The sequence below is a fragment of the Malaclemys terrapin genome, chromosome 1 (assembly GCF_027887155.1).
Source record: "Malaclemys terrapin pileata isolate rMalTer1 chromosome 1, rMalTer1.hap1, whole genome shotgun sequence".
NCBI classification, from domain to species: domain Eukaryota; kingdom Metazoa; phylum Chordata; order Testudines; family Emydidae; genus Malaclemys; species Malaclemys terrapin.
The window spans coordinates 319,776,105-319,797,537 of NC_071505.1; the positions used below are offsets into that span (position 1 = coordinate 319,776,105).

The window sequence follows — 21,433 nt, forward strand, 5'->3', positions numbered from 1 at the left end:
GTAACCATCCAAAGTGTAAATGTGGCCATTCAGAGCAGAGACTGTCTCTTTGTTAAATATTTGTACAGTTCCTAGCACAGTGGTCCATGACTGAAGGTTAGGTGCCACATAAAAAACAACAAATAATCATATGAATGATTTGTCCAATGCTTGGGTCTCTGCTTAGATTTGTATAGACCTTCTTGACTTGGAAAATTAGCTATGTAATTTGTATACAAATGATCAATAACTTATTTTCAAGATGTGAAGGACTGAACTTTTGAAAAAGTAAATAAACATTCAACACAGTTCCTCACTGTGATAGAGAAATATCAAATACTTATTTGTATGCCATCTGTGATAAAGATCATCTCTGCAGGCTGAAAACATTCACGCTACAGGCAGCATTAGGAGTTTTCTTAAATCCTCATTTGGGCAATAATTTACCAGTAATTAAAATCCTAAATGGTAAGTTTACTACTTGCTTGTAATTTTTCCATTGAAAACTTAATGCACCAGATGTTCTGTGAGAATTTCTATTTCTTTCTTCCTAAAATGTTTGTCTGAAGAGATTTTACAATGGAGTTGAAAGTTTATTTTCAAAATAGCGGCTGAATATACAACATAACTGTGGTTGGCAAACAAAAACCAGGCTTGAACCATTCTTTTTCCTTTATGTAAATGCTTTAACAAAATATTGTTCTTGTTTCTCAAAATTCCTGAAAACAAACATTTACAGTAGCCCTCACTTCAACAGCTACTTTTTTCCAGCTTATTTTTTTTTTTAAGGACAGCTTGTTGTCTTCAGTCTGCACTGATGATAGCCTTAATTTTCAATGTTAGTGTGATTCAGTAGAATCTTTTGACATTATCCTGAATTACTTGTGCACCTCACAACTCCCATTGAAGTCAATGGCAGGCTTTGGCTCTGCAAAGAATGAAGGACAAGACACCAGGAATGTGGTTTAATTAGGCCACAACTTTATGATGTTATACACCTGGGAACTACCCAGCAACAACTCATCCAGTGCAGGTTATCCTTCCTTCTGTCATCTGTACCACCTGGGGGAGGGCTGTCATCAGCTTCCTCCCCCTCCACACAGTTAATCTGGTCCCACAAAACCACTGGCACCCCAACACCCTCATACAAAGGTAGTGGGGAGGGAAGGGGTTTGTCTTCTTGCTGTATCTGACATTACAAGGCCCAACCCCATCCCCCACCTTCTTTAGGAGATGCCTTTTCCTAATCCACTTCCAATTCTGGTTTATCAGGGAATCAGGCTTACTACTGAACAAGTATCTGCACTGGGCACCTGCTAAGTTGCAACAAATGAATTTTACAACCTTACCCTGCTCACCATGTCTGTTCCTGTGCTGCTGAGAGGAAGGTGAGAAAACCCACATTGCCTAGGCCAATCTGAAAGTGTGGGAAAAATTCCTTCCCAGCCCTGAAAAGGTGACTAGCAGAATACCCATAGCAAAGCCCAAATCTCCAATCCTAACAGACATGAGGGACACAGGAGTATTTCTTCCCAGCACAGAATGGCACCCTGAGGCAGTGGGAAGGGCTTATAAACCCTCCTCTTCTGTGTGCAGGAGCCATAGGATTTCTCTGTACCCTTCTGTCCAACCAATTAGACACAGCGCCTCCTTACTCCACCCTTCAAACCCACAAGTAGTGGTGAGTGCCCACAAAGAGAGGAGGAAAAAAGGAGGGTGCAATCCTTAAAAGGGCCAAGGGTTTTCTTTCTCCTGCTGATCCAGACAAAGGCTTCCCACCTCTGAGACTATGGGAGCAGAGGGTAAGGGTAGAGGAATTCTATTACCCTGAATAAACCGCTGTCCTAATTAAGACCACAATCCTGCAAACACTTATGCATGTATGTAGTGCCAGTGGCACTACCCACTGGCTTAAATTTAGACAAGTGCAAGCTCACCTCTTTTAATACAAAGAAGTTTCCAAAAGTAGACTAAGGACAAGATCCCACAGGATTGTGTCCTTAATCTATTTTTGGCAATTTCTTCATATTAAAATAGATGAATTTATATTTTTACAAAGACCACTTGAATCCTTGGTACCATCTAATGCATCCCATCAAGAGGAGTTAATGGCCATAGTGCCTGAGGTTGGTTTGAAAAAGGACAGAATCATGTGACACCCTGGCAGGCTTCTCTCAGTTGCTCAGATTCTGCAATAGTATGTGTGATATAAAAACTTAGATGTGATGGAAAAGTGTAGGGGTTGCTCTCGATGCTCACCTCTGCTTTTTTGAAAATTCCCCTATTGATTTAGTATCACTAAATTTATACAGTGTTTTTCCTTCCATCAATACTTCATGCAGGAAAGAAATTTTGGGCTCTAAAAGGACATATCATACTTGAGGGCTACCCCAAGAAACTTTATGAACTTGGATTTCCAAGAACCCTCCAGAAGGTAGATGCTGCATTTCATGATACAAAGACTGGAAAGACCAAGTTTTTCGTAGAAGACAAGTACTGGAGGCATAGTATTGGTGAGAGATAAAGAAGTTGGGTGACCCGCTTGTGTTGTAAATTCAATCCAAATATTTGAGTTCAGCAAGGTTAGTGCTGGCTCTATATTTAATATCTCTATTTTAGAGTTTGTGGAAGGTGTAGAATACATAGACTTGGAGATCAAAGTCCTCAATTTATCCACAGAACAGATACAGCACAGGCATCAGATGTGCAATGTTTTCCCTTCCTTCCCACTAATATGTCTCCACCCTAAGCTGTCTCAGCTTAAAAGAACTGTTGAATCACCATCAATTAGATAATCTGTTTCAATTTGTTTTTCCTGTTTATTTTTATTACAGCTAGGATGAACAACGCCATTCTGTGGAAAATTGTTATCCAAAACTAATAGAGAAAGATTTCCCAGGAATTGAAAATAAAATTGATGCAGCATACCAAGAAAATGGTAAATTTTCATGCTTGTAAAAATGCTTTGCAATAATGATTGGATGTGCCCATAGACTGACATACAGAAATTAGTGCATTAAAACATAACAAGATCTAATTATGTAATTATGTAAAAGAGGCCTACTACTACCAACATACTGTTGAAATAGATTTTTGTATTAATGTAAATATTAGAATTCTTTAAAATAGAAATGTAATGTGTTAGAAATCTCAAAAACAATACAGAAAATTAAGTTTTGCACTATTACTGTATCCTCTGGCTTTTTGTTTTCCTTTAAAAAAAAAAATACTATAAACCAAACCAATTCCTTCCCATTTTGAAGAAGGGTGAGCTGAGGTTGGCTGGACTACAAGGTGGTTGTTTTCCAATATTGTGACAGCCAGAGAGATCATTGGATATTTTGTAGCTACATTGTTCAAACTAGTAAACTGATAAACCTACTGGAATGAAATAAAACAATATTTCTACCTTCTTAAAGAATAAGTAACATGATGGCTGCGATGATTCTTAAACTGATTTTCTTTTCTTGTAGGTTCCATCTGTTTCTTCCATGGATCAAAGCAATTTGAATATAAATCATCTGCCATAAGCGTGTTCTTCGTACTTTGAGTGCAAACTGCATATTGTGCTGTTAACCCACATCTCAGTCAGTAGGCACGACAAGTGAGTCAGTTGAACATGTCAAACTACTAGTCCTATGGGTTCTAGTTCTTAATGACAAAGTCTACATGTATGTACTGTGATTGCCATTAAAAAGTCAACAATGGCCAAGAGATACCACATAGCTAGCACAATACCTTCACTGCTGAAGCAAAATAAAAACCATAGTAGCTCAGATACTAGAATGGACAGGAATTTTTTGATGAACTGTTTTCCTGTTTTTTTTTAAGTCAAATTGTCTAAACCAAAACAGTCAGTTCTGATGAATTTCTCAACTCAATTTTTTTTTAAAAAAAGTTTCAAAATTGTTGAATCAGCCTGTTTTGACATTTTCAGAATGAAAAATTCTGGTGTCCCAGCTCAAAACAACTTCTTGTGTTGAACTGGGAATTAATTATAGTAAAAAAAATAACTTGTATAAAATAAAAAATGGCCAAAAATGATCGAAACAAAGCATTTCGATTGATCCAAACTGAAATGTTTATGGTTTGTCAATGTGCAAAAATTTTTGTTCTGATTCGTGATGGGAACATTTTTCGAAATCTCAAATGTTTGCCAGGGACAGGAAAACCGTTTCCTAACCAGCTCTATTAGATACCCCTGGCAACTGTTGGTATGTGAAATGAGGATGCAGTGCTTAGACCAGGACACTAGAATCCAAGAGTCCTTGGTTCTATTCCCAACTTTCCTTGGCCATGGTGCTGCAACTGGATTCCCAGAAGTGGGTGGAGCCCCATTAAAATGTTACAGATGCAGCTGTCTGCCTGTATAGTTGCAGGAGCACGGCCCTTATGTGTGACCTTGGGCAGGCTACTTAACTGCTCCAGTTCTTACTTTATTCAGCTGTAAAATAGGCCTTTTAATACTTTCCTATCGCACAGGGATGTTAAGAAGCAAAGTGTTACTGACTATAGTGAGCTATCCCTAAGTATTAGAGATGTTTCTATTTTAAAGTTAACTTGCTATAGCAGAGATTGACAAAGTGGCCTATTCACTATTTGATTTTCTAAAGTTCACTGTTTGCCAGCTTAGGGTCACATTAAAAAAATGCCTTCTAATGCTATTTTGGGCACTGAAGGTTTGGAATAAATCAAAATATGACACAGCTTCAATTATTTTCATTTGTTTATTTTGTTTTGAAACCATTTTCTTGGCACAGTCTTTGTTTTTGAATGATTAGCACTTCAGTGCTTGTTTGGGGTTAATCACTCTCACCACCTCTCTTCCTCTCTGTCTGTGTCTTTCTGGGGGGAAGAAAAATTCTTTGTGAAAACTCCTACCTCTCAGCTCCCTGGAAAATGACCATCAATTTCACTTACCTTACACATGACCCCAAAATACGAGAATTGCAGAAATTGTTGTTAGCATATTGGTTGTTAGCATATTGTTCAGCAATTTGGCAGACTTGCACACTTGCAAAATCATAGAATCACAGAAGTGTAGGACTGGAAGGGACCTCAACAGGTCATCTAGTCCAGTCCCCTGCACTCAAGGCAGGTCTAAGTAAAACTAGACCATTCCTGACAGGTGTTTGTCTCTGTAACAGTTTGTGCTGGCGTGTTTGTACTGGGTGAAATTTACCTATGTTCAAAGGATCAGCACAAGGCCTATGACACACTCAGTACCCAGCTTAAGCTTTATTTCACAATCCTCTGCACAGGATGTTTTTAACATTAATAGTGGTGCCATCTGTTATCAGCTGAACCTGTGTGGATAGTATTTCATACTTCAGACCATTGGACATTGTCAGACCGCTTTGGTATCATTGCAGATAATTGCCAGTTGGAAACATCAGCTAATAACTACATGCTTTACTGCTGTTTCAGGTTAAGGAACTGGCCTGGGACTCAGGAGAGCTGGGTTCAATTCCCAGCTCTGCCATGGAATTTCTCTCTCAGCTTAAGTCATGTGATCTCTCTATTCTCACTTCCAGTTCCTCCTATCCCTTGTCTGCCTTTTTCATTTAGATAGTGTTTTCCCATTAGTGTCTAGCAAAAGGGGCCTGCATCTCTCTTGGGGCCTTGAGCCACGAGTGTAATAGAAATAATTATAGTAATACAATCCGTGCCTGCATTCCTTGTATGTCCAAAACTCCCTAATGAAAACAACTGGGTGTGTGTGGAATGCAGGATTCAGCCCATCACCTGCACATAAGGTGGCTTTTATAAATGATCTTTCATGAATCAACTTCTATTTTAATGTTTTGAGAAATTTTTCTTTAGTGTTTGTGATAAAATAATTATGTACGCAAACAACCTTTCAGCCTATCCTTTTTCTTTGGTATAGGTCTTTCTACCCACCAGCAAACAAACTACTGGAGTTGCTTTTCATTTGTGGACATTGCCTTTAAATAGAAAAGGACCAACATTTATTATGCAGAATCTTCTGTTGGGTGGATTGTTTTTCTATTTTCTTTTAACATTTAAAGTTCAAAAAGCTACCCCTTTTCCTTCTATATTTAACTTTAACTTTTAATACATGTCTGAATAAGTTAAGGTGTTTGCCTAGAAAAAAAAATCATTCCCAATGTAATTTTTTTCTACAAATAAAATGTCTGTGTCTTTGGGCCATGGGGCCTCAGGGTAATTATGGAAAAGACACTACAAACAGAGGCTTTAGAAGAGTGCTTTCATTATGGACTTCGAGGTACTCAAGAGCCTGAATACAGTAGCTTTAAAACACTCATTAAATCATAGAACTTAGAGATGGAAGAGGACTTTTTGGCTATCTGGTCCATCCTCCTCCTAGTGCAGGGCAGTCCTTGGCAGTATATTTATTGGTGTTTTGACTAGTCTCACCTTAAATAAAGTTCAGGGCTTTCAAACCGTTTCCTTGGGGGAATGATACTACAGTCTTAACACTGTTCCCTTTTCTTAATTTTGCCCATTTGTCCCTAAATAATTACTCTGCCTCCTATGTTTATAACCTTCAAATGTTTGTAGGTGGTTATCCATCCTCACCTTTAATCATCACTTAGCCAATCTATACTTATTGTAATAACTCTATGATAGGGTGATCAGATGTCCTGATTTTATAGGGACAGGCCTGATATTCGGGGCTTTGTCTTATGCAAGCACCTATTACCCCCCTCCTCCTGTCCCAATTTTTTACATTTGCTATCTTGTCACCCTACTCTGTGACCACCTAGGAATTTCCCGGTGTCACTGTGTTGCACACCATGGCCACTCAGAACTTCACTATGACAATGAGCATAGAAATTGTAGCCTTCTATTCCAAAAGCACAGACTCCTACCCAGTGCTTGATTTGTGCCAGGGCTTGCAGGGGCTGAGCCCTGGCACCTCTAGGTTTGGCAGTTCCTAGTCCTGGCACCTCTAGGCTTGCCATGTCACTTAAGAAAGTAAAAAAATTGCTTGAGCCCCAGCAACTCTTTCAAAACAAATTAAGCACTGCTCCTACCACCTGAGTAAGAAAAGAGTTGATATTAGTAGCATAGAGCCTAAGACACACAATTCCAGCCTGTAGTGGGCAGTGGAGCACAAACACACTAGCTGTTCTATTACATGCTGCCTTAGTTAGAGGAAGCTAATTTCAGCGCATCTGGGATTCACAGGAGTTTAAATCTTAAACCCACAGGAGTTTAAATTATTCCTGGATACTAACACGCATCTTTGAGACTGCTTAGGACTCAGATTTGCTGCTGTTCCACACAGCAGTGATGCTCAGAACTTCACAACAACAGTTGGGATTGAATTTAGTAAAGGGTTACTTTGGAAGGTTATTTTAAACATGACAAGGCAGATATTCAGGTGGGGTTAATTGTCATAGCTCTTCTGAGGGCAGTGGAGCTATGACAATTAATACTTACTGAGGATCTGCCACTACCATTTAATCCGGTTAAAAGCAATACCACATATGTCAGTAATGCAATATTGAGAATTGACTGACTCAGGGTGCATTTTTTTTTAGAGGGAAGGAAATAGGAGATGAATAAATCATTATTGGATCTATTATTAGAAAGATTATATGCCAGAATTTACCATGTAATTACCTGTGATTTGCCTGTGCATTGAGTTGCCAGCTATATGATATGCGGTCTGAGTGGGAATGCAGCAATGACCTGAGATTCATCAGTGTAGGGTGAGGAGTAGGGGCTGGGCAGAGCACCAGAACTGAGCTGCCAGTCACAGCCAGGTGAGAAGGGGCAGGAGAGAGGGGATGAGCAAAGCAAAAGAACGTAGCTACTTGTTGCGGATGTTGATGCATGAGAGGAAAAGAAATTAGTGTAATTGTCACAACCCAGGGGGAGTTTGCAGATGCTGCAGTTAGAAAAATTATCTTTTTATTGGCAAACTGAATGAGTTTGACAAGGAATGAATGAAACACAAGAACGTGAAACCCCACAATCCTATTATGTCAAAGTTCCTTCTCAGAGTAGAACTGTAATTTAAGAAGAGATGAGAATTTACCTTTCTACCACCACTGTATCTGAGTGCACGTGGAAGGATCTAAAGGTGGACTGGAGAACACTCACCTGCTAACTGGGGCGTGTAACTAGAGAGCCATGGAGTGGCGAGGATGCCGACACCCCTCGCCTTCCCTTCCCCTGTGGGTGATGGGAGAGGGAGAGAGAGAAAGGGAGGGGAATTTGGCTCCTCTTGATTTCCCTTCCCCCTCCCTCCCTGGGACAGGGGTTTGGCTTTAACTAGGTCTGAGCCCTGAGCCTCTCCTACCTGTTCCCACTGCAATTGGATGACTGGGGTCATGACAGACCGACTGACTGGCTCCCACTTCCAGAGGCAGGGGAAGGAAGCAGAGGTTGTTTTTGCCCATTGCTGGCTTGTAGCCATTTTAGCTTTGTTCCAGCACCACCCTTTCACACCTTTATTTCTGGAGTTGTTGGGCTGCTGGGGACTATACTGATCACCAGATTTTTATGGAGGGTCTGAAAGGGATTTTTTTTCCCCCATATGGGAAAATTGAGAAATGACTGTGGGATTTTTTCACCTTCCATCTGGCATCTTGGACATCTGATTTAGGGATTTACATTACATTTGTCACAATGTTGGCAAGCTCCAGTGTGGTTGGTGTGTTAAGAAAGGGTCTGATGTGAGGTCTCTGTAACCCAATGGGCTCAGAGCACAACATTGCATGGTAAGGAAGTAAGCCTTCATGGCTCATCTCTCCTAGCTCCAGCATGGAGGAGAGGAATGGGTTGGGACTCTAATTGCCCTCCAGGGCAGGCCTGGGCATGTAGAAGGGGAATTGCCCTCAGACCCATCCTAAGCTTTGTAGAATCCAGGGCCCAGCTAAATTCCACACTAGAACAGCCCTGCTGGGTAGTCCAGGGAGGTGTTCCTCATTGCCTAATAGTTTAAAAAAACAGAGGCCTCCACATTTAACTATACTCTGACATATGTGTCTCGCTTCAGTGTCCACATCAGCATATTAGAAAGGGAAAATCCTGCATTTGTAGGCGAATGGACAAGATGATTTAATAGGTGTTTTCCATTTCTAATTGCTCTGACTACATTTAGCACTGATTCAAACTTACAGTTAAATTAAAAACTTGGCCAAATAATCCAGCACAAAATTCCACCCACTTTCATCTATTTTTGCGATTTGTCATCTCTTGATAAAACATTATTTGTCATTTGGGCAACTGGCTGAATTTTTACCCATTTAGCTTCACTGGGTCCTGTTTCATCAACAGGCTGAATTAGGCTGAGACATGTTGTGTAGTGTAAAGTCTCTGATGGAAGATCAGACTAAATGAAGGTGGTGGGGGAATTTCAACATGACAAAACCTTGATCTGGCATACAGGCAAGTGTGACGTGGACAGAATCAGTGATGGTAGCCAGTCTGTATTTTCCAAAGCGCAGAATGAGCTGAGATTGAGTTGACTTTATGGAGAAAAGGAGTAGCCTCAAACTCAAAAATTCCGTAGCATTCGCTGCTGTCCTATTACCAGTTTCACTACATCTTGTGCTTTGTAAATTATCGTAGTCACATGCTTCTATCATGCTTTGTATACAAACAGAATCTACCTATTTAAGGTTTCACATCGCCCACATGACAGTAGTAACTGTGTGCCTAATGGACCTATGATGGTATCCCACATGAATTATCTTATTGTTTTTAAGGGAAGTCAGATTCCATGAAGTGGCCATTTTACAGGCTCATATTTGCCATTGATCAAATACTTCTCTAAGGCCAGCATTTTCAACTGGTTTTCAGTTGCTGTGTTTTCAGGTACATCTCAACTTGGTAGCCAAAACCTGGGATCCAAATCCATTTCTGAAAATGTGTCTGTAAATAATTCTGATCTGTACTGAGACCCACTACTATCACGATCCCAGCAACAAAATTGTTGTTACAGTTTTAGACTAAAAATTAAAACGAATAAAGAAACCCAAAACAGGAACATGTTAGTAAAATAATATACTCCACATTGTTGTTGTCTTATGAATCAAGATGGTAAGTTTGCTAAACAATTGATGTGCTAATGAATTAGTATAGACATTAAAATTATTTTACTTTAAGACAATCCATCTGTTCTCAGAGCTTGTCCTTTAGTGTCGCTTTCTCTGACAAAATAAAAGGAAAGTAATTATCCTATCAAAGGCGAAAAAAGTAGGTCAGTGTAAGTTATTGCAAAGTAATGAAATAATGCTGAGTTGCTTCTTCACAATACTTCCCACAGCATCTGTAAATATGCTGAGAGCATGTTTATATAAAGATATAGTTTCTAAGCCCTTAGTGGGACCACAGATGCCCAAACCAGGACTTCTTGGAATGAAGAAATAAACCAGCTGTGTAAGCATGTTTACTTTGCAATGACAAGGACATTCTGACTTGTCCACAAGAGATGACTCACCAGTTTAGGTCTATAAAAGTAAAGGTATTTACACTCTAAAAATCAGAGTTTCAGAACCCAAGAATTCAGCATGATGCATCCAAGCCTTGCAGCTGCCTTCCTTTTCTTGCTGGGCTTGTCATATTGTTTGACACTGCCTATTCCCCATGAAGACAGTGATGAATTCACAACAGAAGACCTCCAGTTTGCAGAGGTACAGTATAAAATCAATCTTCACATATTAAGGTTGGCTGTTTGATTGCCTTTGTTCTTATGTTTGGAAACTGGAAATATTATTTTATTTTTTTCCCTAGCGCTATCTAAAGACACATTACAACCTACGTTCCAGTCCTGCTGGCATAAGGAAGAAGAATGCCAACTCAGTGGCAGCCAAACTTCGAGAAATGCAGTCTTTTTTTGGGCTGGAGGTGACTGGCATATTAGATGAAGAAACATACGAGCTGATGCAACAGCCAAGATGTGGTGTCCCTGATGTGGGGGAATACAACTTTTTCCCTAGAAAACTAAAATGGTCAAAAAATAATTTAACATACAGGTAAAATTATAATATTTAGTGTTATTGTTTCTTATTTTCAAGTTATCCTGCTATATAGTTGTTCAACAGCCATTATATTGTATATTAGGTTGACAAGCTCAGCAAGAAGAAAGGATAGTCTAGACTTTGTAAAAATCTCATGTTGCAGTTTTAAAATCTATATGGCCCTGATAGATAGCTCATAGAAGTCAATGTGAGTCTTACCATTAACTTTAGTGGGCTTTGGATCAGGCTCTACCTAAATTTCGTTAATGAACTCAGTTATCACACTATGATGCCATTAAAAAGTCACTATTTGCCAGAAACCAAAGAGTGGTAAACAAGAGAGAAAGAGAGAGGGCTATTTTCCCTATGTATTGAATATGGAAATAAAAGTGGTATCTCTGATAATGCTATGTAGTAAGCTGTTAACAAACATTGTTTTTAATGATGACCACTGTATCTCTTTAATGTCCCCTCGATCATGTATTGTCTCTCCAGAATGGTCAGGTGCATGAGATATTTCATATCTCTTCAAAATACTTATAAAAATATACTGAATAAAGTCCCATATTATCTATACAAAATATCTTAATAAAGAACATACTTTTAGTTTCCTGGGGTTTCTCTAGTGCATATAATAATGGCAACAAACAAACAAACAAACAAAAATCCCAAACTATTAGGTCATTATCTTTCTGAATGATACTGATGGATGGAAATGTACATTTTTATTTTTGGAGCACTATACATTAATAATCCAGCTTTTGAGAAATGGCTGTCTCCCAGTCAAAAGTAGGTTTTCCTGGAGGTACATTGAAAAGTTCTTTGGTCCTGCAGAAAGGTTAATTGAAGATATTTTATCTGATTGATAGAATTGTGAATTACACTCGAGATCTGACACGTGCTGAAGTGGACAGAGCATTCAAAAAGGCATTCAAGGTTTGGTCTGAAGTGACACCACTGAACTTTACTAGAATTCGTAGTGGCACTGCTGATATCATGATTTCCTTTGGAACTAAAGGTAACAGAGAAAGATTACTTTTTGGCAATTTAATTATATTTTCACCTGTTTAAAAATTAGATGTAAATGCTGTCGGTATTTTAAATGTTGCTTTGTAGAACATGGTGACTTTTATCCCTTTGATGGACCTTCTGGATTACTGGCTCATGCTTTTCCTCCTGGACCAAATTATGGAGGAGATGCCCATTTTGATGATGATGAAACCTGGTCAGCTGATTCCAGAGGTAACATAAGTTCTAAAGATCACTTTAACTAGAGCTGGGTGCACTATTTGTTTCAAATAATATTGGTTATGAATTTTGTCCCTTTTGGTTAGCAAATCATTCACAATCACATCCTGATTTCATAAAATGTATTTGCTATTCAGAATATTTGCCAGATACTTTGGATAGATAATTTTCACCCTATATGTTGTTTGTGAATGGTTTGCGTTGACTGCTCCCTATTTGTTTTTTATTATTCATGTTGTGTGACTGGTTACTGAAGTCACAGGGAGCTGTTTTTAATCCCATATTGTAGATAGGAGCATGGTACACGTCTTGCATGAATTATGGACAAAACAATTATTTGTGTTAAAATTTGGAATTTGCAACTCTCTTCTAGAATACCTGTCAGTTGTCTGAATACAACAGAATAATGAATCACATGACCCATGAACCTAGAGAAACAAGGCTGTTTGGGTTTTTTACTATTCAAACATCTCATTGTTTCACTTGCAATTTGAGGGTGTCCAGCTTGGATCTCAGACAGATGGTGTGACCCCCAGTAGAGCCAGTGGGAGTTGTAGATACTCACCATATCTGAAAATCAGGCCACTTTTATGAAGTTTGAAAATATTTGCCCTTGTCTGCACAAAGAGCCATTTTTGAAAAATGGATCCAGTTGTCACTAACATTTTTTCAACTGCAGACACTGTTTTTCAGCACCGTGTCATCTAGCTTTGCTGGGAACAGATTTAATTGATCCAATGCTGGAAATAGCATTGATGGTCAATGGACTATCTACACTAGGGATGGAATCCTGGCAAAACTTCCATTAACTTCATTGGACCAGGATTTCACCCTACAACTTCAAACATTGCTAAGATGGTTGAGTTGAACTGGGGTTGGTGATAGTAGGAAAATTTTCAAATACAATTTAGTGTAAGAAAAAACGTAAAGGGCTCAGGCTATTAGGTCTTTACTCAAACAAAATTCCCATTGTCTTGAATGAAGACAGCGGGATTGGATTGTGTATCTCAGCATCCCCATCTGTAAAAAGGAGTAATAATATTTAGGGTTAATTATTTCATGTATGTTCACTTCTTAGAAGATGCAGAGATCTATATAATTGTTTTGTATCGTCAGTGCAAAAAAGCCATTGTGAAAGAGGATCAGGCAATAAACTGCATTCAGATACAGGTATATAGTATTTTTGCTTTTGCTTTGCTTTCTTATAGGATACAACTTGTTTCTTGTGGCTGCCCATGAGTTTGGTCACTCTTTGGGACTTGAGCACTCCAGAGACCCGGGAGCTCTGATGTTCCCTATTTACACCTACACTGGCAACACTGGGTTCTTACTTCCTGACGATGATGTGCAAGGGATCCAAGCTCTCTATGGTTTGTCTTCCTCTTGCCATTTTATCCTAGAATGTACATGCTGCACTGCAATTTAGCTTAGGGCTAGCAATCTGCTGCTGGTGTTCCTATTGCTCAATGGTCAGTACCATGGTAAATTAAGATAGAAACCCTGGATCCTGGGAACCAGGCCTCAGGGTCAGAAGACACCCACATTTAACAGTCAGGCAGAAACTGAAGCAAGCAGTGTCAAGTGCACAGGTGATTGCTGCTAACTGATTACCTGTTATAGTGGACTTAAGGTCCCTGAGCTGTCTCCCATGGGAGGATGATTGAAGACTATGAAGTAGGAGAAACAGAAATGCCCATATGAGAAACCTTGGGAGGAAGCAATCTTCTCAGAGGCCCTAAAGACATGGTGTCAATGGCACCCATTTAGTTTTAACCACAGATATCTTTGCAACATAACTAAACCCCAAAACATAGGGACATGATTTGCCAGAGGAAGAATAAGAAGGGAAAGCAAATATCATTAGTCCAGACAGTTTGTCCTTGATGGTTGTATTCATTCTGGCACTGGTGGACTCTTCAGTGTCCCATTTAGTACAGAGTTATCTTACATGGAAGAAGTACAAAAGCAGTCAAAGCTAAGTTATAATTTATGGTTACAGGCGCAGGAGACAGAGATCCCAACCCCAAACACCCCAAAACTCCAGAGAAATGTGATGAAAATTTGTCACTTGATGCAATAACAGAACTTCGAGGAGAAATGGTGATCTTCAAGGACAGGTGAGACAACAATAAATGATGCAGTGTATGGTTTACACATATGCTTCTTTTGCTGTATAGGCCCCAGCCAACTCACTACTAGAACTACACTTGGTACAACATTTTTAATTTCCATTACTTTATCATTTGTTTCTGAAAATATAATTGATTAGTTCTTTTTCTATCTTCCAAGAAATCTGCTAACTTTCTCCCTTGGAGGTTAATCTCTTTTACTAAGCACAACTAAAATAGGTTGTGAAATCAACAGAAATGACTGTAAGAGCTATATAGCATATCACATTTAAGCAGCCTTTATAACATAAATATGGGCTTGATTCCCTGTCACACTGGTGAAAATCAAGAATTCCTGGAAGTCAATGCAGTTATATTGATGTGAAACTGGTGTGAATGGGGGTCAGTCTCCACATGATCAAGCAGACATATTTACTGTTTCATAGGATTGCACTGGATTTTCGCCAAAATTCAGAAACGATTTAATTTTCTGTGCAAAATTGCACTGCACACAGCAATCTTACATGGTGCACTGCCACGTTTATCTGTATTTTCTCTTCTTAAGGGAAGAAAGTTGGACAAAATGAAATCAAGATATCAGTTTTTTCTTTCCTATGAAAGTGTTCATGTTATGAATGAGCTAGGTAGTTTGAACCATCATGGCTAAGAGAGGAGATGGAGGTCTATAAGATTCTCCTTGAATTAAAATGTGCTCCACATTATAGAAAAAACTGAGAACCCCAAATTAGTTAATATTTGTGAAACACTTTGAAAACAATACCATGCCATACCACGAAGAAGATGATAAAAAGTCCATTTTCTCTTTCTAAATTAGGTTCTTCTGGCGCCTACATCCTCAGATGGTTGACGCAGAACTGGTGTTAATTAAGTCATTTTGGCCAGAACTTCCAAACAAGATTGATGCTGCCTATGAAAACCCCATGAAAGATCATGTGTTCATATTTAGGGGTAAGCCTTTTGCAAATGGCAGAAAAGTAGAAGTATCTTAATCAGTCTAATCTAATAAAGCTAATTAGGGTTAAATCCTATAGTCCTCACTCAAGCAAAACTTCCATTGGTTTCAGCCCACGCAACACTACAAGATCTTCAATGGACTGGAGAGTGCAGAATTTAGACTAGAAGGTTAGGTCCTCATCTGGTGTAATGGCTTCATTTTACACCAGGTGAGGATCTGGCCCCATATGATCTAAGTCACATAAAACTAATAATGTCAAATAATAACAATGTAATCATTATTGCTGGGGTTTACTCTTCTAATACCTTTCCATTGATGCTTATAAAAGATTAACATTTTGTCATCATTATTTACAGGCAAGAAATTCTGGGCTCTGAATGGCTATGACATAGTTGAAGGTTACCCTAAAAAAATATATGAATTGGGATTCCCCAGAGAGATGAAAACAATAGATGGGGCTGTCCACATTCAAGACACTGGCAAGACTCTCTTTTTTACTGGAGACAAGTACTGGAGGTATGTTAGAGAATTACTAGTTCTTATTTTCAATTCTGCCAAGTTTAATTGTATACAAAAGGGCCAATTTTTGTGTGTGGCAAAGGGTTGTAAGTTATTGCTGCCCTAAACCAGCAGCAGATTTGACCCACTTGGTTCTAGTTTTCTTGTGCTGGCCAGTGAGTCGGGCGTAGAGCCAATGTTCCATCCATCCCCTGACACTTTCTGCCTACCTGCTCCAATGACAGACATGCAGCACCATCGCCCCTATATACCTAGGTACAATCTAGCTTTTCAATTCTGTAGTTTATTACCCAACCTTTAAAAATTTACCTTTATTGTTCTTGTACCAGCTGAGGTTGTGTTTCTGGTATAAGGAGCCTGGAGAATTGAACTCATACTCACCATTTCATTTGGCATAGACAATCTAGTGACTTCCAGCCACTCACAACTTGAGTATCTTTGAACAAACTGAAGGACATAAATCCACACCGTGTAGAGGTCAAAGCATAGGGGTTTATTACACACAGTGCTGGCGGAGTGTCACCTGGCTTATTAGGCTTAGAGACACTGTCAATCAATTGATTACAATGAAATATATAGATTTTCCATGGGCGGGGGAAAGTGACGGGGTAGGCAGTTCCACACCCCGGGATAGGTTTTGCAGCAAAACAAGATAGCATATTAGCCAATGTTTAAACGGTTACATAATGTCTCCGCCCATGGTCTCAAGTTAGCAAGTTAACATTTAATTAATACTTTGATAAATGTTATTAGTATAAAATATATATGTTGAATTCTGATTTGGGGTCCATAGGAATGGAGCAACTCATTTGATTGTCCAACAGGTACATTCCTAGGGGTTAAAGCAAAGAAACAGTGAAAGGATATGGTAATACCGATTGTCTCCTTTATGTCTTAAGGCAGGGCATTGGTCACTGGGAAGGGAGGTGGAAGGATGCCATATCATTATACTGATGTGCCAATTTTCATAAACTCAAGGTTGGATCTGTGGGAAGACTGTTTTCCCTTCAGGAGAAACACAATAGGAACAGGGATCCTTTGTTCAATTTGAAACATTGGATGAAACATAATTATTCAGTTATTGCTTCAACATCTGGCATTTTTACTGACCAAGCATATCTTAGCAAAGGCAATGTTGTCTTGTTTATTCTGCTTTCTCTTAGCTAATCACTATTAGCTAGGCCTCTGGTCTCTTAACCAAACTCTGGACTTTGGGTCTGAAAGAGAGCTGGCCCAATCCATATACCAGGTTGTTATATAAAATGCACATGGATTTTAACCCTTCAGTACCTAAAGGCGATAGGACATTTGTCAGATTGCAAGTCATGCAAGTTCATTGAATTTGTATTTTTTCCATGTTTAACATAGCTATGATGAAGAAAACCAAGTTATGGAAAAAGGCTACCCCAGACTGATAGAGGAAGAATTCCCAGGAATTGGCAATAGAGTGGATGCAGTCTACCAAAAAAATGGTATTTTTTCCCTTTCATTACTATCAATAGAGCTGGTCCAAATTCAGAATTTCCAGCATATACAAATTTCCTTCCATCCCAAATCAAAACAAAAAGTTGAAGTTTTCCTGTGAAATGAAATTTCTGAAAAAAAAAATCATTTTGGAAATTTTGAAACAACCTTATCCCATATTGTTTAAAAATATTTCATTTTGATCTTATAGAAACGTTAAATTTCAAGTAACATAATATATAAAAATCAGACCAATAAAGTTGAAACAAAGCACTTTGATCTTATAGAAAGGAAATGTTTCAATGATTCTGTCAAAATTTTCAATGCAATCAATATGTTCTCGTGATAGTCATTCAACATCTTCTGATGGAAAAGTGTTCCATTTGAAAATTTTCAGCCAGCTGTAATCACCATGTATTATTTCCTGATATTTTAAATTGTTTTCTTCCTTTTTAATTGTACAGTGCTTTAATATATTCAAAAGAGTGAGTTTGGTGGGCAGGTTTTAGGATTTTGTAAGAGAGAAACTCAGAAAGGAAGGTGAAGTATCTTTTCCAGAACCACCCAACAGATCTCTGGTAGAACCCTGGGTCAGAACTCAGCATCATAACTCTACACAATGTGTCCATGTTTCTGAGACCAGACTATATTGTCTCTAAATAGCATTTGAAAATCAGGGAATTAAATAAATGAGTAACCACATGATTTTCACAGGCATATGCTATGTAAAAAGAGAAGAACTGAGTTTCTGAGCATCCAAAATATTGACCGGTAGGACCAATTTACGAGCCAGAATGAGGCCAATTTGAAAATTTAGCTCAGTTTCAAATAGCAAATCATTCAGCTGAATAGATTTAGTCTGAAAATCCAGGATTTCTTTTTATTTGAAGTAATACTTTTAACAAACCTCCAAATGATATTAATTTCTGATTGCAATTCCTTTTAACAAGTCTTTTCCCCCATAGGTTACATCTACTTTTTCAACGGACCACTGCAGTTTCAATATAGCATCTGGAGTAAAAGAATTGTTCGTGTCTTGAAAACTAACTCCATGTTCTGGTGCTAATCGCTTTCTACTTGGGTACCATGCTGCAGGCTGTAGAACAGCCTACAGCAAATGGAAATATTATTGTGGGAATAGGGATTTATAGAGAATGATTCTGTGAACAAACTCTGTTTATCTACCACCAAAGCTATACTGTATATATGTGAACTATATCGCTTATGTCAGTCTGGAACTGAATTAATTTAATAGGAGGAGAGAGAAGAAAATGATTAGCATTTCAAGGGACATTAGACCATTTAAAATCAATGCAGAACTAAACCAGATCCCCCCTACAAGATGCTGAATGCATCCTGTGAGATTGCAAGTACAAACAACTCCAATCATTTGAGGGTGCTTAGCATCTTGCAAGAGGTTCTCGGCACCTCTCAGGAACAGACCAGTGGTGACTGCTATTTAAGTAATTAGGGCTAATCTTGCAGTCCTTACCTTAGGAAAAAATCCATTAGATCATTGGGATTTCATAGGTGTAAAGAATGGGTCAGGACAGCAGGATTGATACCAGGAGTGTGGAGACACCAGCTTAAGATATTGGAGTTATGGAATATGAAAATGTTTTCATACTGGCATGTCCCCATGGAAACCACTGACCATGGCATCTTTACAACAAGCCCGAGTGAGGATGGCGAAACAGCAAGATGCCTAAACTATGCTCAGAGGAAACCATTAGCCTGAATGACACTGTAGAAGCCAGGAAGAGATGGCAAACACCAAGAGTTATGAGATACTCAGGGAAGGAGGCTGTGATCTAGCACTAATATAGATCAATTGAGAGCACCCCAGGCCTGATCCACCCCTGCTGTAAACTGATGCAGCTCCACTGATGTTCATTGGAGTGATGCCGATTTACAACAGCTGAGAATATGACCATCCATTTCAAAATAATGTTAAAATGATGCCTTTTGGTGTTATAAAGTCAAAGTTTTTCACCCATTTTATATTTATTTCAATTGTTCCAGTGCCTTACGAGTCCACTGTTTTTTCAGTCAACACAAACAATGCATGACTATGTTTACTTTTCAACTTTAAAAGGTATTAAATAAACGGAATGAATTAAAGTGAATTTTGAGTCTTATTCAGTAATATGGACTAGCGCATGCCAAAAAAGGCAAAAGAGTATTACAGTAGAACCTCGGAGTTATGAACACCAGTTATGAACTGACCAGTCAAACACACACCTCACTTGGAACTGGAAGTACAAAACCAGGCAGCAGAAGAGACAAGAAAAAAAAAAAAAGGCAAATACAATCCAGTATTTTGTTAAATGTAAACTACTAAAAATGAAAGGGAAAGCAGCATTCTTCATAATAAAGTTTAAAATCTGTAGTAAGTTATAAACTTTTGACAGAACAACCACAACATTTTGTTTGGAGTTATGAATATTTCAGAGTTATGAACAACCTCCATTTCCGAAGTGTTTGTAACTCTGAGGTTCTACTGTACAGGGAATTTACAAAAGAAATCAGGTAACAGAACTTGTGGTTTTTAATAATTACTTTTTTTACCCATAATTTGATTTTTCAGTAGAATTCCGTTTTCCCTTCACAATTTATTAAAACAGTTTTCTTTATTGTGCAAAAAATATTCAGTGTTGGCCCCAAAATAAGTAGAACAAGAACCATGTATAAATTGATTGATTGCACAGAATACAAGCAATGACAATTACTAGTAAATTACCTTCTAGCTTGAATGATAAATAAAGAACAAATAACTGTTACTAACACTTTACCTTCAATGGTCCCTTGAAATATGTGTTAACTACTCATGTTAAACAATCTGTTCCACCTTGTATTTAGCTGTGACATGCTGATTACCTTTCCCAGATTGAAGAAGAGCTCTCTGAATGCTTGAAAGCTTGTCTCTCTCACCAACAGAAGTTGGTGCAATTGAAGATATTACCTCACCCACCTTGTCTCTCTAATATACTGGGATCAACTCAGCTACAACAGTGCATATAATGTAAAACACTAGTTATTTTTTCTCTTGTTTAACTGTACTGTTCTTCCTTTAACTTATCCCTTTTCCCTCATACCACTGCTTTTCCTCTTTCTAGCTACAGTCCCTTTTCCTACTATCCCTACTGTTTCTATTATTTTTGTTTTTCCTGTCCCTTCTGACATGGACTTTCTCCCTTTCAGCCTCTCCAACACCACAACTCAGCTGCCGGGGTCCCTATTCACTGCCCTCCTTCTGTGTCCCTTCTTTTCTAGTGCCAGTTGCTGCCTCACTTGCTTCTGGCCTTTCTCTCCCAGCACTGTGCAGCTTCTCTCCAGACTCCACCAGCCATTTCCACCACTGGCTTTTTGGCCTGCTCGCAGCAGCACTTTGGGGGGGAGAGGAGAAGCTGCTGCTGATTTTTTCTTTTCCTCTTTCCCCCCAAAACCATCCCGGGCTCAAGCTCAGCCTGCTTCAACAGTCTCTGAGTCCTTGGAGTTCTCCAGACCCCTTGCTCCCAGAGCACCTGTTTCAGACTTCCCACATTTTTACTCCCCCTCTTCCACACACACATTGTAAACACCATAAGGCTGCTTCTGAGCAGCCAATTTATGCTGCTTCCTTCCTTTGTTCTCCTGATCCAACAGCCTCCAGAACAGCTGGGGCATTACAGAAGTGGGAGAGTCTTCATCTCAAGACGGAATGTCTTTCTGGAAGATATAGTTTAGTCAGACACAAGTTATTGGGCTCAATACAGGGGTTACTGGGTGAAATTCTATGGCCTGTGTTGTACAGGAAGTCAGATTAGATGACGTAATGGTCTTTTCTAACTTTAAAATCTATGAATCTATGAAGAGCAGGCCCTTTTTCCACACACTAGGCCCAATCTTACCAGAATTAAATATGAAAAGCAATGCTTGGGAAAAGGACAAAGTCAAATACTTAAAGGAAGCACAAGAAAAGATCAGATTGAAGCATGATAGATGCCAAAAACAAACAAAAAATTCAGTTAAAAAAAATCAGTCCCCCCCACATAAATCTGAAATATCAGTAAACCCCCTTAGAAAAAGGATATCTAGTTAACTGCTTACAATAAACAGCAAACAATTAAGGACATCCCATCCCATAAAAATCTCTGTCCCCCATTCCATAAAAATCACAAATGGGAGTTCATGACTTGAGA

At 38.8% G+C, this 21,433-nt stretch overlaps 2 protein-coding genes across 4 annotated transcripts in view; both read left to right on the top strand.

Moving 5' to 3' along the window:
- LOC128841041 (collagenase 3-like) overlaps positions 1-3,529 on the top strand; it is a 26,389-nt gene extending 22,860 nt beyond the window's left edge. Inside the window, exons 8-9 of the mRNA XM_054035751.1 lie at positions 2,322-2,492; positions 3,453-3,529. Of these exons, the coding sequence (XP_053891726.1) occupies positions 2,322-2,492; positions 3,453-3,529 (248 nt within the window). The remainder of the gene's footprint in view (positions 1-2,321; positions 2,493-3,452) is intronic.
- Positions 1-19,367, top strand: part of LOC128829994 (collagenase 3-like) — a 20,676-nt gene extending 1,309 nt beyond the window's left edge. Inside the window, exons 3-15 of one of the 3 annotated variants that reach the window (XM_054015574.1) lie at positions 1,252-1,367; positions 2,322-2,561; positions 2,814-2,917; positions 3,453-3,583; positions 10,711-10,952; positions 11,807-11,955; positions 12,054-12,179; positions 13,394-13,555; positions 14,185-14,302; positions 15,129-15,262; positions 15,626-15,785; positions 17,157-17,260; positions 18,218-19,367. In XM_054015574.1, coding sequence (XP_053871549.1) covers positions 10,801-10,952; positions 11,807-11,955; positions 12,054-12,179; positions 13,394-13,555; positions 14,185-14,302; positions 15,129-15,262; positions 15,626-15,785; positions 17,157-17,260; positions 18,218-18,318 — 1,206 coding nt within the window. In that variant the 5' untranslated portion in view covers positions 1,252-1,367; positions 2,322-2,561; positions 2,814-2,917; positions 3,453-3,583; positions 10,711-10,800 and the 3' untranslated portion in view covers positions 18,319-19,367. Of the gene's footprint in view, positions 1-1,251; positions 1,368-2,321; positions 2,562-2,813; positions 2,918-3,452; positions 3,584-4,824; positions 10,611-10,710; positions 10,953-11,806; positions 11,956-12,053; positions 12,180-13,393; positions 13,556-14,184; positions 14,303-15,128; positions 15,263-15,625; positions 15,786-17,156; positions 17,261-18,217 lie in introns of those variants that run through there. The other 2 variants (XM_054015575.1, XM_054015573.1) reach the window with 2 other exon arrangements.
- The last annotated feature ends 2,066 nt before the right edge of the window (positions 19,368-21,433 follow it).